The sequence below is a fragment of the Anopheles funestus genome, chromosome 3RL, assembly GCF_943734845.2.
Source record: "Anopheles funestus chromosome 3RL, idAnoFuneDA-416_04, whole genome shotgun sequence".
Classification (NCBI taxonomy): domain Eukaryota; kingdom Metazoa; phylum Arthropoda; class Insecta; order Diptera; family Culicidae; genus Anopheles; species Anopheles funestus.
This window is the reverse complement of record NC_064599.1, coordinates 51,761,109-51,776,670: the sequence shown is the minus strand read 5'-3', so window position 1 is coordinate 51,776,670 and position 15,562 is coordinate 51,761,109. Positions and strand designations below refer to the sequence as shown.

The window sequence follows — 15,562 nt, the reverse complement described above, 5'->3', positions numbered from 1 at the left end:
CCCGAATCAGAATAATCCTTCATATGGTAAATGCTTTCTAATCAACAATAGAAACTAGACAAGTCATTGAAATCGACGGAATCTAACGATGTCCCTTTGGTTTCTGTAGTTCTTGTAAACATTGGAAAAATGTTTAAATTAACAATTGACCATGCAAACAAATAGTTTGGCAAATCATAATGTGTTTCCATAATGTTTGTCTGTTTTTATATCGTTGCAAAACAACTTTATTGCTCAACGAAACGGAACATTCCTTAAATTTCAGCTTTAAATGCAATTCGTTTTGCGACAAATAAAATATGAAGTTTTCTGGTGCACATTTCATCTACTAGTTCCCAGTCGAACATTAAACCTGAAAGAACAAAAAGGGAAAAGAGAAAATATTTTTTTTGTCTGAACGCGTTATTAAAATGTTTGAAGTTTTTTTTATTATTATTTTTGCGAAGAATTTAATTTCTTTCGTAGTTAAGACATACGGCCTGGAAGACGAAAATTAAAAAAATATTTCGGTCCCGGTTGTAAGACAACATTATGTTCCCAGCACAGACAAGCTAGAACATGGTACCAAGAACACAGATTTCGTTGCTACCCTTTATGCTCCCAATCGTTCCTTCCAGATGACATTGCTGAGCACAGGAAAATACCATCTGCAATTGCATCGCTATTGCATTCAATGTAACGTCTTCAACGTTTCCGGCCAAACCACACATAACCTTCAAGGTAGTGATATTTTTTTCCGGCAAGGAAATTGAAACGAGCAGAAAAAGGATCTTGGCTTGTAGAAACCCGAAGGATGACGCGTGTACATAGTGAAATCTAATGTTTAATGGATGTCCTGTAGGGACGATGGTGGCGTATAACGATATTGTTTGCATTATGCCTGTTCGTTTTTTTTTCAATGCATTCTCTCTTTACAATTTCTGTCCGTCGTCATGCTTCTTTTAATAAAAAAGAATTAAAGATGGTCTAATAAAAAAAACACGCTTTCAGTACAATATTATCAGAAAAATCAATATTTTCTGCAAGCTCTGCGTTGATTTATTTAAACTAAATTTGTTTGTGATTGCATTTAGTAAAGAAGTTAAATTTAAATAAATTTTTGAATTCTTTTTCGATACGTTTTTCTGTGATACGATGCTCAAGACGAAATCGCGTGTGCCATTGTGCGTTGTAACACATTTATAACAAGATTTGCTAAACACATATGTGCCTTCAAAGTTATGCATTTGTACTATGCTGTCTTTGGATGTCAAAAGTGTTATTTCTAGGTCACAATAAAGAATATATTCTCTTGTCGTTCCAACAGACTCGACAGCTTTTCCGATCGATAGTTCATTCAGCATGCAGTCGGTCGAGCCGAACATGGTTCTTCGACCTACAAACAGACGTGTAATGGGCAGACAAAACAGACAGGTTTAAAATTGAACTTACGGAAACGTTTCCATTAAAAATGAAACGAAGCACAAGACGAACCGACGGGTCAGTCTCATCTTCCGGCACGTGTGTCATTTTTCGCCCTTTCCGAACACCCACCATGAATTTTTGCTCTTCCTTTTTGTCCGTGACCAAAGCCAAATCTTTTATAACCCTTTTTTTCTGTATGTATGTGACCTTATTTTCTGCGCCGGACACGCTGGCACAGTAGATCGTTCAGGACGCTTCCGTCACATCCGGAGAATGGATCGAGAGAACGCTGAATAATGCAAACAAGCGAAAGTTTCAACCCAGCTGTTACGGCAGCAGCTAGTTTACCCGATAAAACGAATGGATAGTTCAATAACATTGGTCAATCTATATTAATGAAGCAAACTAGAAATGTACAAGATTTAGAGTATGTTAGATGGAGTTTATCTTGAAAGATGAAATTTTGAAAAATGCATAAGGCATGAAATGAGTGTGTCTTGAAGTTTCGTTTCCATAATATTACAGTTTTTTAATAGTTCATCTAAATTACTTTTTTTTAAACATCAATTAAATCAGCAACAATGATGTATAAGTGGTAAAAGTTGTATAACAATAAAAAATATTGACATATTGTTTCAAAATAAAACATTGCAATCATCATTTTTATTTTTACTGTTTCTTCTTGGTGGTCTCTCTATTCTGATTTTGATCACAAAGTTAGACTAACTTCAACAATGAATTTCCTGCCTGGTACTAGTCATGTTGTGTAAGACAAACGTCGCTTTTCCTAAATACATGCAATACATACACCAATACATGCACCAGCAGATCTGACACAAACTTACAAATGATGGATAATTTAGGGGTGTGTTTTAATTGTAGTTTTATGATACGGCCATGGTTTATACCAATTCAAGCGACTTATTTTTTTGTTCCTTTAAATTTTTTTCCACTTAAATCAAATCTCATCCAGACCCGACGGTCCGTAGCTAGGACTGATTGTCTGGCTAGCAGCTATAAATAAATATAGTAAATCATAAAAGGCTGGCATGACCTGAGAGGTCGTTAAGCCAAGAAGAAGAAATCAGAAATTCCCGTCATGACTTTAGAGGTCGTCAAGAAGAAGATTAAGAAAATGTTTTTTGTTTTTTTTTTGCTCTGTCCAGGCAGTACCAAGACTTGTTTTACCACGTAGCAGGAATAAAACCCCCGGGAATAACAAAAAAATATTATTTACACGAAAATTTATCAAATTTAATTGTCAATAACAATTAGAGCTTAACTAATAAAAACATATAAATATTTGTTTAACTTTTATTTTCATGTACAAAGTTTTTTAAAGCATCCTAACAGTATTGTGAAGCAATGTGCAGAATTGACATGTTTTTTAAAAGTAAGGAATGCGGCACCAAAAAAAAAGCTTCAAACACAATTCACAATGCACGTTTAACGTGCCCACAAAACATTTGCAAAACATTTTTATTTTAATAATTTAAATTCAATACTTTGCTCTGAAATATGCATCCCAAAGAGCTGAAAAGCACCGTCAAATAAAATGAAATGTTTCGTACAGCAATATCATGTATTCCGGTATAAAAATGCTCCGAACACATTCCATTCCAAATGAAATAAGAAAAATTCTGTAAGGACCATTAATTTCTTTAAATTCCTACGAGCATTGCAAACAAAAAATATTTGCCCACCGTTCACCACACACTATTTTTTCAGCACTGTTCCACCATATTTTCGTGCCGCAATCATTCCTGGTGAGGGTGTATTAAATTACAATAAATTTTCCATTTTTCTTTACCACCTCCAACGGAACGGTTCGTGTCGTTTTCGGTCCATAATGAAATTGAAAAGTGTCCCCACTCGTGGAGCACCGCATCGATGGCGCGAGTTCAACAGTTTGTCGGTTTTCAATTGCGAAAGCGATGATTTTCCCATGCCGAAGCTGGTAAATGAAAAATAAAAAAGAACATTCACCAAACCCGGAAATCATTTTCAGAGGAACCGAGCGTGTATGCGATTGTGTGTCGTTGCCAAGGGCATCACGGGCGCTTAGCTGTTCATTGGCAAGTGGGAAGTTTTTAACGATTATTTCACTCAAAAATTCCAACATCAATTCTGACGAGCGCTTGAAATAAAAGACCAGCGAAGAAGCAAAACAAAACGGCACCAGAACAACAACAAAAAAAGCAAACACACAAATAAGATTTTCCAGCTCCATTTCATCCATCTTGAACATTCTTGAATGTCAAGTAAGAGCTTTTCGACCTGTCGGAGATACAATTGCTTACCGGTAGATAGACACATCAACCGCACACTCACAGAGCAACACAATATCGTAATAGATAGAAGAAGAAGGAAAAAAAGCGATCGCTTAAGTGAACATTCTGCAATTCATTGAACAGGACATATCATGACGAGAGAAAGAATGTTTAAAAAAACGAAAAAAACATAATAAAATGGCTACAGTGTTCCATGTTGTAAAAAAAAATCTTCACGATGGCAGGAGGAAGTCGTTTCCATTCTATTCAAATTTATTACAAAAGTGAAGCGCCAAAGGCAAACCATGCTTAACCACAGTGACACAAGGACTTTGTTTTATAATAGATGAAAATTGTATGTTTATTCCATTTCTTTTTTTATTTTCCACTGTACCACTTCCGCTGTGTCACTTGAGTGACGACTGCTTTCCATAAGTTTGTGATTTTTGTTTTATTTACCCACGGAACGCATTTTTGCATACGTCTGATTCGATAAATTTTCCTCCTGTTTCATTCACAGATTGCTCCGCGTCGCCAGTGCGAAGGTGAAGGAAATTCGCTTCTAAACGCCACTAGCGCCCGTATCAACCGCACCGAAGAAATTCATCCTACCGAAGAAACCACACTTCCGGATGGTAAATGCATGTTTTCCGTGCGGAATTTCAGGCTGCAAAAAAGTGATTTAGATAAATGTGATTTGCAATTTGCTGCAAACCAGTTTGTTGTCTTACTTCTGTGTCTGAAAGCATTTTTTTTTTTCGCCACGTGGTACACGAGCCGGAAGTGTGACGCATGGCGCGCGCACAAACCGCAGAATGATGAAAACCCGGCGACACACCCGGTCAAAGGAAAGCGATTTTTCTATTATTCTGGTCGCTTTAGTGTAAAAACGGGGCAAAACAAAAATTGAAAACAAAACCATCACTTCCACTTCCGGCTGAACAAATAATCGTAGCAAACGTGAGAGAAAGAGAAAGAGCGAGAGGAAAACAGATCGGCTGCTATAAAAAAGCTTTCGTCATGGGTTACTAGATGTAGTCGTTTAAAACCCGATTGCTTGCGATAAATGGAATGATCTTTTTTTTTGTTATTTGTCATTCGTTTTCTTCTTCTCTTGCAGGGTGTGTTGTGCAAAAAGAAAAAACCGACAGCCAGCTGACGATGAAAAGTGGCATTTTGGAAGTAGTGAAATGAATGCAAAGGAAATAAAAGGAATAACACGACTGCGACTTACCAAAACCAGCGCATAACTTGCTTCCCAATCCACATAAGGTGCAAATGTAAGCGAGGGCTTTTCATAAGAAAACAAAAATAGTGTAGAAAACTGTGTTTGTGTGTTTGTGTCTGTGTGTGATTTCGACAAAAAAAGAGCGGAAAAGCACACTGGAAGAAGACGCTTTATTTGAAAAGGCGCCAGAAAAACGCCTTTGCCGAAAGGAATAAAAATCTAAAGCGAGGAAAAACCGGAACGCGACCAAACGCGGTCGGGATGAGATTGAAAAATGTGAGAATTTTCTCCAGCTGTGATACTGGAGCCATAGCTGGAAAGTGGCCCCGGGGCGGAATGTCCGCCCGGTTGCCTCCATCTGTCACCGTACCCCGCACACGGTAGGTCTTGCCAAAAAGGGCATTAACCTCGGGCCGGTCGAAGGAAAGGAAAGGAAATCGGTTCGCTTCCTGGCTGGTACGCCGTCGTTTCATTGTGGTCAGGACCAAGTGGGCAGTTGGTGGTATACATAACGATTCACTCAAACACATACGTAACTGGAAGTGGAAGTGGCCACTATTTGGTGGAGTTGGGGAAAAGTACGAGCGCTACTGCTGGAGGTGGTACTTGTGGAAAACAGCAAAGCGGCAACCGTTGGAATAAAACAAGTGAAAACTCCCTCAAGCGTTTGAGACCGCGCTCGCGTCGTATGTGTGCGAGTGTGTGGTCGTATGTGTGGCAAATAGAAGTTTCGTGTTTCTTCAGCAGTTGAGCGAAGGTTTTGCATTGAAAATATAAATTGCATCCCGGTGCACTTCGCTCCGAGTGCAGTTTTGTTCTGTGGTTTGGTGAAAAGGTAACCAAACAAAAAATAAAAAAATATCGCATCCGGAAGTGGAGTAAAAGTGGTGGAAGAAAATCGTTTTGTGAAGTGATTTCTTACTACTGTGAAGCGCACATGTGTATGTGTGTGCAAAAAGGAAAGTGGTAGAACGAAACAACAGCCCAAAAAAAAGAAGGAGTCAAAATAGCACAAGTCGTTGTTTGCGGCCACCAAAGCATAACAACCCAATCACCATGAAGTGTCACAAGCGGCTTACGTTGGACATCTGGATACTGCTGGCGTACGTGCTAGGTAAGTTGCTTGCCACATGATTTACGGGATTTTGCTGGGTACCAAAAACCGAAGAAGGAAGACATTTTTCTTTGGGGTGTGAAAGAATTGTTCCTGGCGTTGGGTGGGATGGGAAGGAAAAGTTGCGTGGAACGAAAAATGGATTTTCCAATGGTGTCACCTAGGGTCGTGGTATTTATTGCTTAGTTTCAGCAGAAAGTAATAAACTATCTTCAAAACAAGCAGAAAAAAGACTAACCATCTAGCCCAACATTTAGTTTGCAAAGAAATTTATTTCGTATGCAACGAAATTGTTTCGTTTTTTCAAGTGTTTTTTCATAAAATATTGGAAATGCACTTGGAGCATAGACACGGTACACATGCTGCAAATTACTTCCTTTATTTGTTGGGGTATTATGTTCTAAAGAAATAAATAAATGAAGCGTTAGTTTGATTATACATTTATCAGAAATTTATAGAAAACTTTATTAATTTCAAACAATTTTTTAAATAATTTTTTAAATAACGAATCATTTCGAAGTCAATCAGTTTAAGATAAAGAAAAAACACAAAACATTCCATTGTGAAAACATTAAATGTATACTATGCATACGTAAGGATTAATTAATAATGACTACTGATGTAAAGCATTACTGTAACATGCAGGAACTTAAATATAAAGCTACTGATTTTTTGAGAATAATTGAACAATTTCAATAAACTCCTTTTGTTTTTTTTTTAATTGCGTACTATATATTCAAAAATATATTCAGAAAATCCCAACAGTACAAAATAATTCACGATACTCATACATTCGTTTAACAGTCCATGGGTATTATGAATTAAAATCCATATGTATTTTATCAAAAAAAACGGAAAAAGAACGCTATTGTAACATTTATATAAAAATTTAATTTTAACTAAAGGAAATAAAACTTAACTTTAATTGAATATCCAAATAGGGCTCAAGATGCACAAATTCCTTTGAGGAGGATACTTATAGAATCAACTTCCTTCTCTGCTCGTAATATGTTCCACTTTTAACGGGTTTCTCTGCAGGGAAACATTTACAAAAATTCTTAGAAAATTTATTTGTTTACATTAAAAGACGGAAAAGAAAATACCAGTGTTACCGATTCAAACCAATATTTGGTATGTGTATTATACATTAGAGTACATCGGAAAGTTGCTGAACAGTAAAATCGTTAACAACCTTAAATTATTTTTATAATCATCTCAACAATGACAATATTTGATTAAATTTAAGATAACGCCTTTTCACATGCCTTTCTGTGACCGTTATAATCCAAACATTCTTATTAATGTTGCAGAACCTTTAATTAAAGCATAATCTCCTTTTTTTTGTTTTCTTGTCATAATAATTGCATACCGTATACAGAAATGTTAAATAAAAACACAAAAAATGCGTCATAAAAACCTTCGTTGCTTTATTAAACCACAAACGAATCCACCACATTCCCAACACTCTGACCTAGTTTTCTCCGAACGTATTATGTTGCCATTTTCCACGTTGGATGTTCGGAGAAAATGTTTTAAGTTTTTTTCTTTTCACTTCGCTTTGGTTTCAAATTTTGGACACAAAACTACGTACAAAAGTACGAATGCTCTGCAAGCGAGAGAAAACAAGAAAAAAAACAAATGAAATGAAAATTGATTAATGCTTTAATTGGCCGATTTTCCAAACGAATGGAAAGCGATACGCGAATACGGAAGCACTACCGGAGAGTGGATTTTTATGTGCATGTACATTTTGGTTTTGCCTTTTTTTTCCCATGTGCCAAAAATAACGCTGCCCGGTGGTTCACGCTATTCAGGAAAGCAATCTAAATTTGGAAACCCACAATGGTGATGCTGATTCAATGGGCTTAATTAGAAATTCATGGATAAGGAATGGAAAATTCATTGCTTTTGATAAATGTGACAATCTTCGCTTCTTGACCTTCTTGTGCTTGATTGAGTGATAATCCTTATAAATGATGTATTATTTAAGCTTCCCTTTTCCAATGGGAATTTTTATTCTTAGTCGCATTCGATGTTGATTGCACACTTTTGTCACAGTGGTGCTAAGTATAGGCAATATGAAAAATATTTCCACTCCTATTTCATTACTTCTCATCAACTTATTTTTAAAAAAGGAAAAAGTTGATCGGAACTGTTACGAAACCAAACTGTCAGCCATTGGAAGCTTTAAGTAGTTTCTTAAATAAGAAAACACCATCTGTTTCAATACCACAGTCAATCACACTAGCCTTCAAAGTGGGCCATTTATGTGATGCTGAATAATGAAAAGCTTTCTCACCTGCATTCGAAATAGTTTTTCGTCCACCGCATGGCTTTCAAGATTAACTCGTTTTTTTTCTCTCTCTCTCTCTCATGAGCCACTTTCCGTACCAACTCAGCTGATAGACAAAAGGTTAGAAAGCTAAAAGCACTGCAATGTTCCCTGAGCAGAGCATCCATTTATTTTCATCACCTGCATACTGTGCCCGATGCACCACACCAGCATATCGATTCCGTTTTCGAACAAAAAAAAACAGCATTTCCGCTTCACTCCAATGTGTTTTTCCGACGTTCCGCAGCACCGTAACAATATACACATTCCGGTTCTGTGTAGGAGTTAGAGTGTTTCAAGATCTGGAAAGAAAAGTATCGCTCTCGAGAGATGCAGAAGCATTCAAGCGATTAAAGTTGTTCATTCGCCTCGTGTGTGTGTGTGTATGTGTCATGGTTTTCCTTAAGCAGCCTCCACATAGAGACCTTTACATCTGGCACATACATCGTGTCCGTTGACAGTGAAACAAGCAATCGCCCAAGCAAAAGAAAAGTCTCCATTTTGCCATTTTTCTTCCTTCTTTAGATAGCGCCGTGTTTCTTGTTCCCATAACGATTTTACCTCTCTTTGAAAGAAACGCTCTCGTGTGCCCATTCTTGGCGCTATTCTATAAATCTTCCAACCAGCGGGTGAATGGGGGTGACCCGTGCACAGTTGAAATGGAGCTGGCAAGTGATTTTTCGTTGCACTTTTGCTGCAAATGTGCATCACGCTGCCAAATGTTTCGTTTCTTTTCAACAGCACTTGCTAAAGCATGGGCTGTGGCTGTCTTTGTTTCTTCGCCGTAGCGGGAAAACAAAAGAGGGAAAATCTTTTCCCAAAAGCAACGGGCAAGAAACGGAAATAGTTTTCCATTCGCTTCCCAAGCAGTGCTGGGATGTGAGTACCGAAGGATCTCGAGCTGCTTCCCAAAAGCAATTCGACGAAAGGCTCATGTCGTAACGGCAATGCATTGCTTCCTACGCGACCTACGAGCTTGCCCGAGTGGAAAGCTAATCGGTAAGAAAAATGCTTACTACGGGAAATTCGAAATCAATACCATTCTCCAAATGGTGCATTGCAAGGAAGCGGGTTCTTTCTTTCTTCTCTTTTCTGCGATTACAAGAACTTGAACCGCTACCCATCGCTAACATGGCATCCGAAGACAGGAAACTAGCGTATTTTTAAGTACTTTATCGTTGTTTCGTTTCGTTTTGCTTCATGATACTAGCACATTTCGAAGCTCAATTATATACACATACGCACACATGTACACACCCATGTGGGGTCCTTGAAAACTACCGGGGAGTACTGGTGATAAAATTGAAAAGTTGCTACACTGTCCACATCCGATCTGCTTCACTGGGCAGCGGTAGTTCGGTACTCCGTGACTGCGACAGTGCGATCGGTCCATTGCGTTTTTTCTTCCCCGGGGCGGAATTGATACGTTCGATTGGACGCGCAAAGCTAATGGATTTCTTACTCGAAGTTTTGCTAACTAACTGCCGATACGGAACATCACGGAATGGGACAATGTGCGGCTCACAGTTGGTATGCTCCGGATGGCTTTTGTTCATACTGCTGTGAAACTTGATTATTTATGGGATTTTGTTTATATTTGTTAGTGTTTTATTGTGTGAACTGTTGGTGTTTTTTGTTTGTTTGTAGAAAGTAGATCTATAAATTTTGAGAAATGTTTAAAGTACTAGAGAATTATATGGAAGTTAATACTTTTCCAACTTTACACTTGGGTATCTATGAGGAACGTTACTTGAATCTCATTTAAAGTTCCAGTAAATGGATTTTTTAACCACAACACAAAAAGTTCATCCGTACATTTAATCCGTTTTCAAATAAACCCGTCTCATGGTTGTAAACAGCACAGTACTATAGGATGTTCCTCTGTCGACGGCTAACTGCAGAATGTCCTTTACACGAAAAATTACGTTTGAATAATTGGTAATTTGGTCTTCTATTTTTTTAAGCTTTATTAATGGTGCTACGTAGTTATTACTCATTACTTCATTTTGCATAACCTAATATTAAAGTACCACGTGCTCGATATAAACACCAAAATATTGGATAGGTAAATCATAGCTGTCCAAGAATTCATACGTTTGAACCCACCGTATAAATTTTACAATCATGAAATGAATTAAACAAGAAGAGTGTATAGTAATCTTTTATTCGTTGTATTTATACAAAAGAAAAGTATGTATATAATGCATTCCGAATTCAATGTCTCCTCATTTGTTAGAGTTTCCATTTCTACTATGGAGACGTACTGTAATATAGTTAAACCAAGGTTTGGACAGCATTGAAAAATCGCACCATTTCCAGAGATATCGTCCTATAAAACCACATATCTCTTAAGTATATCTATATTATTATCTTAGCCAGAAAAGCTAAGAAAATCCAGAAATGGTAGGCCGAAACCTCTTGAGGAAGAAAACGGAAATGTTGCTGATTTAAAAATGTTTTCGTGCAATGTATTATAAACGCCAATCTTATGATATTTTTTTAAACCAATTTCAACATGTGTTTAGTTTAGTTCACATTTTCATGTTAGTACTAATATTTAAAATTTTAATGAAAAAAAAAAGATAAATAAATGGGTTTATTTGTATTTATTTAATAGTCAGCCTTAATTTTAGCACTAAAATTATTCTGTTACTTTGGTCATTTTTTCTATAAATTTATTTTGCGTGATCTACTGAATGCGAAATAGTGGTTAAAACAATATTTTTAATAATGTTTTCCTGTACCACTTTGAATGGCAACCATTGTCGTTAAACCATTTGGAGCTAAGCTTTTTGTACGTCTTTACGATGGTTCTATATGAGCTGCAAATCCGTTTCCTGAAACGCTACGCAGATAAAAAGTTTTGATCGTAACAACAAAATAATGACACTCCCAACTTCCAGCGTCTTCAACTACTTCCGTTTCACTGTTTCACTCGGGGGAGCAGCTTGATAGGAATGCTTATTTTTTCCTCTTTTCCACACACAAACACACACACACAAACACATCTTTTATGGTTCGTTGTTATGCTGACGACACGTGAGATAGATACTAAACTTCTTCCGTACCGAATCCAATCCCAGCCTGACGGTGCATCATTGGAATTTTCAATTTTCGTCCGTTACCACACGTGCCGGACAGCTGGGCTTGGGGTAGCATCGTCTCTTGTTGGTTTCTTTTCTTTTTTTTCCTCCAGGAATCTGTTTGATCCCAACAGTACTTTGACGCCAGCGGCACAAAAGGTCAAGTGAATTGGTCATTACACGAGACGATATAAAACTGCCATCGTCATAAACACCGTATTTATGGCGCAAAAGTTCGCTCACAGTTATCGCCATCATTGGCCTGACGCAGCTACGTCCCAAGCACACGTCCCCCTAGATGATGCACTAGCCCTTGCTTATGATCACTGTGGTTGCCCGGCAATCGGCCTATTCGGTTTGGATCGTAAATATATTGATTACATTTGATGGACAACGATCGACCCTCTCGTGCGTGCGTAATGAGACTTCGAACGTTTCCTGGTGCATGGATTACCGATCAGCATTGGGCAATCGTACACATTCGCAGTGGTAGTTGGGGCGATTTTTTTTTTTACTGCCATCAATAGCAATTTGGCACTCTTTATCACAAAACCATTCGCGATCGTGATACGGCAAAATGCGCATCAAATATTTGCCGCGAATCCTTACAGCGCAAGTGGTCCAATAATGTTTGCAAAATGTGGAGCTCCTTTTCCGGTACGATGTTTTTTTTTTTTTATGCTCGGTGACCAAGGCGTTGCCTCTCGGTAGGAGACTTTCAGCAGCAAACTTTTGGCAGACTATCAAATGAGGTTTTTGATTTTGGCCCATTCCCCTAGAAGAAGGGAAAGCACTACTAAAGCTCATTTGCATTCGTAATGAGTGCTTGAGATTTGTAATCGGAGAAGGTTGCGGCCATTTTTTATTTGCAATTCTACCAATGAGTTCAGCTGAAGGTTATGTGTGCGTTTTTATCTCTGTATTTGTAACGACGCCTTGATAAGTTAAAACTTATCACTGCGGCGACAAATTTATTATACGCAGCGAATCAGTTTTTTATATTTACATTTACTGTGTTTTGTAACCAATTTTACGCGTAAATATGCAATCGACGTACCTTAATGGTACGCTCCAAATCCATCGATTACAGACGGACGAATGGGGATTTGATAGTCGGGCAGTAAAAGTTGGTCACATAAGCGATGAATAATCCTCTCATCAAATTCAACATGGCGGTCATCTTCGGTGGCCATTCGAAAAGGACATTTCGAGTGAGCTGAAATGCCTACACGAACTGTCCTCCTGACAGTTATTTACGTCTGTTTTGCTGTCTTCCGCTGGCACTCCGTCACAAACGCAAGCAAACAAACAAACAAATCTGTATCAAACGTTTGGCCATTCGATCGATAATAAACAATGCTAAAAGAGCAAAGTCACCACAATTATGTCCATCCCGGCGCCCTTTTCTCCGGTACCGTTTGTGTGTTTTAGCGGAAATGAAATCATTTTTTTCCCCCCCGACCCCGATCGTGAGTGGCATCGATTGATTGTGCAGTCACTGTGCACGGTTCGTGTACGGGATGCATCGATTAAAACCGCACCGCTGCCGTGTCGGGGAACGGTAGGAATCAAATGGTGGCGCATTGGCTATATTAATGCTTATTTTTGTAGTCGCTCATAAACGTTTCCCGATGGTGATTGTGCATTTAGCTCTCCGAACTTTGGCTACCCAGGATTTATGGCCATTTCAACGAGCACCGATGAATGATTGGCATTCGGAGGGAAATTAATTGATGCCATTTAGGGCGCTGTGGGTCAGTTAATGAGTCTCTGGGCGATATGGGTTTTTCGGTTTATGCCCAATTTATTACGCGTATTGTGCGTTGTTTTTCGGTGGTGGTGCTGGTACGACGGAAATGGTTGTGAAAAGCGTTTTTCCGCTTTTCCAGGGAAAGGTCGTACATGGCGCTTTTCTGCTGAAATATATTCTGCCCTGCATTTCGGTGAGAAATTTGATTATGGCTATATTGATCTTTCTACAGTTTCCAAAATTTTTTTTTTGAAATTTCACCCAAAAGCACCGAGAGAAACTTGATTACTGGTTGCATTGAACTGATGTACCACCGCGTGTGACAGCCGCTTTGTTTTATCTTGTTCAACTAATTTATTTTATTCCCAAAGTACAACCCCAACAGTATGATGCTATGCAGATTTCCTTAGAAGGCAGAAATTGAAAAGAGTAACGGTGCAATGGCCTAACCCTAAAGACATGGTTCTATACAACATAGGACTTATCGGAAAGAGTTGGGCCAACTCTTGCTTTTTTTTTCAACTCATTGAACATTGGAACAATAAATTAGCACTGGAGTGGAAAAGACGAAGAACCTTAAGCTGGTTATTCGCCTAACGTAGGACATCTTAAGGAACGAGCATAGCATCTCATTCTACATGCCGCAGGACGTCACACGACGCCGGCCCTAGTACACAAGGTATAAACGTGTGGCACTCCCTTACCTAACCTAGCGTATAAATCTCTTGTCGCAAAAACCTAGAGCCCCAACCGTTTTATCTGTGCCAGAAGTGACAGAAAGAAAGCACATTGGAGGATATTGCTATGCAGCAAAGCTTGGGTCCGGTTTTGTGTTGCACACTGCAGACTGGCAAACGGTTATAAGTACCGCTTACCATTCATGTGAAGCGTTCGGTATCATATTGTGTTCATGGCGTTCCATTTCTGGTTGGACATGGGGTTTTGTGCAAACAAATGTTCAATAATGACACAGAAAAGAGATTGCGAAGAGATGGTACCGCAGGTACGTGAATGGGAACATGAACGACCATTCAACGACCATTCGAGTGCCATCTGGCGGTGGGTAACGCGAACCACACTGACAACACGCAGCACTAAACCCGGTCAGTAGTACTGGTGGGAAAGCATGGCCAAAGGGACAAGCACACACACACACGGGGGTGTCGCAGTTTGGAGACATTTTAATGGATCATTGTGCATCGTATTTTTGTTTGTCCGAAACATCGAAGCACCGGTACGCATCCCCGTAAATGGTGGTGTGGAGTTCGTGTCGCTTCTTACGCACCGCTTCTATCACACCGAAAAAAAACCCCGAGGATAGGTACGTTTGGGGCCAGCTGGTCCGCTGTGGTTTGCATTTGGGGTTTTGCTGTTGAAGGTCGTAAATTTTGCAGATTATAAATTCCACACAAGCGCAGCTAATGACAGCACGGACAGCCGACCCGATCCTTACCCAGTGTGTGTGTGTGAGTGCGAAAACTGTACACCCATTGCTAAGGACAATCCCGGTTTGATGTTCGTAGAATAAAACAAAAAAAAAAAGGCGTAATTAACTATGAACCAGTAGTAGTGCGGTATGCACACCATCAGTGGCCAGTGTTCCGATGACGGGATGCTTTGAAAACATGCTTTTGGATTGTTGCTCAATGCAATTGGGTTTGAGGGGAATCAACGTGCTTTTTTCTTAATTTATGGATCTACGCAAGGCGGGCGGTGCCTGAAGCGCATATCCGAATGCACCGGCACATTGGTCAACCATCAACTGGTTTATCGATCCGGTACGACTGCCAGTGGGTGATGTCGCCGAATGTCCGGAAACGGTTCCCGGGGTCCGTTCCGTTTTATGAAGTGCTTCGAAGTTTCATCAACTACTGTGTGGTTTTTGGGTAACAGTAGCATCACCAACAGCAGCCGTAATAGTAGTAGTAGTAGTACCAGTGGTCAATAAATATTTTTATGTCCTTCATTAAAACAAACTGCAAATATGCAAACTTTATATTGGGCTATAAATTTCTAGCTCATGGTTTTTGTGTCGCTGAAGCACAAGTCATGGTAAAAGCTGATGTTTTATGTTGGATTAAAGTTCTCCCTCCTTTCTATGTAGGTCGATTAAGGTTGAATTCTCTCTGTTGATAAATGATTTCTATGCAAACTTTTCTCCAACCAAAGTGGGTAACTGACATTTAATCTGTTATACGCGTCAATTATGATTCGCACATAATTAAATTAAATCTAATCAATTGCCGAAAAAGCAAACTACTTCCGAATTTTACTACCAACGTCCATCATCCGACCAGAGCGCATGCTAATGAAGGCGTTATCGTTCATTATTTAATAAGCAAACGTGAAGCACCGAGGTGCGGTAAAGTGTTCGTGAGCCT

The 15,562-nt window shown here is 38.9% G+C and overlaps 1 protein-coding gene across 5 annotated transcripts in view; it reads left to right on the top strand.

Moving 5' to 3' along the window:
- The window catches only part of LOC125769640 (hemicentin-2-like), a 218,616-nt gene that overhangs the window by 102,262 nt on the left and 100,792 nt on the right, over positions 1-15,562 (top strand). For all 5 annotated transcript variants that reach the window (XM_049438446.1, XM_049438444.1, XM_049438445.1 and 2 more), the window contains 2 exons: positions 4,195-4,309; positions 4,795-6,016. In XM_049438446.1, coding sequence (XP_049294403.1) covers positions 5,959-6,016 — 58 coding nt within the window. In that variant the 5' untranslated portion in view covers positions 4,195-4,309; positions 4,795-5,958. The remainder of the gene's footprint in view (positions 1-4,194; positions 4,310-4,794; positions 6,017-15,562) is intronic.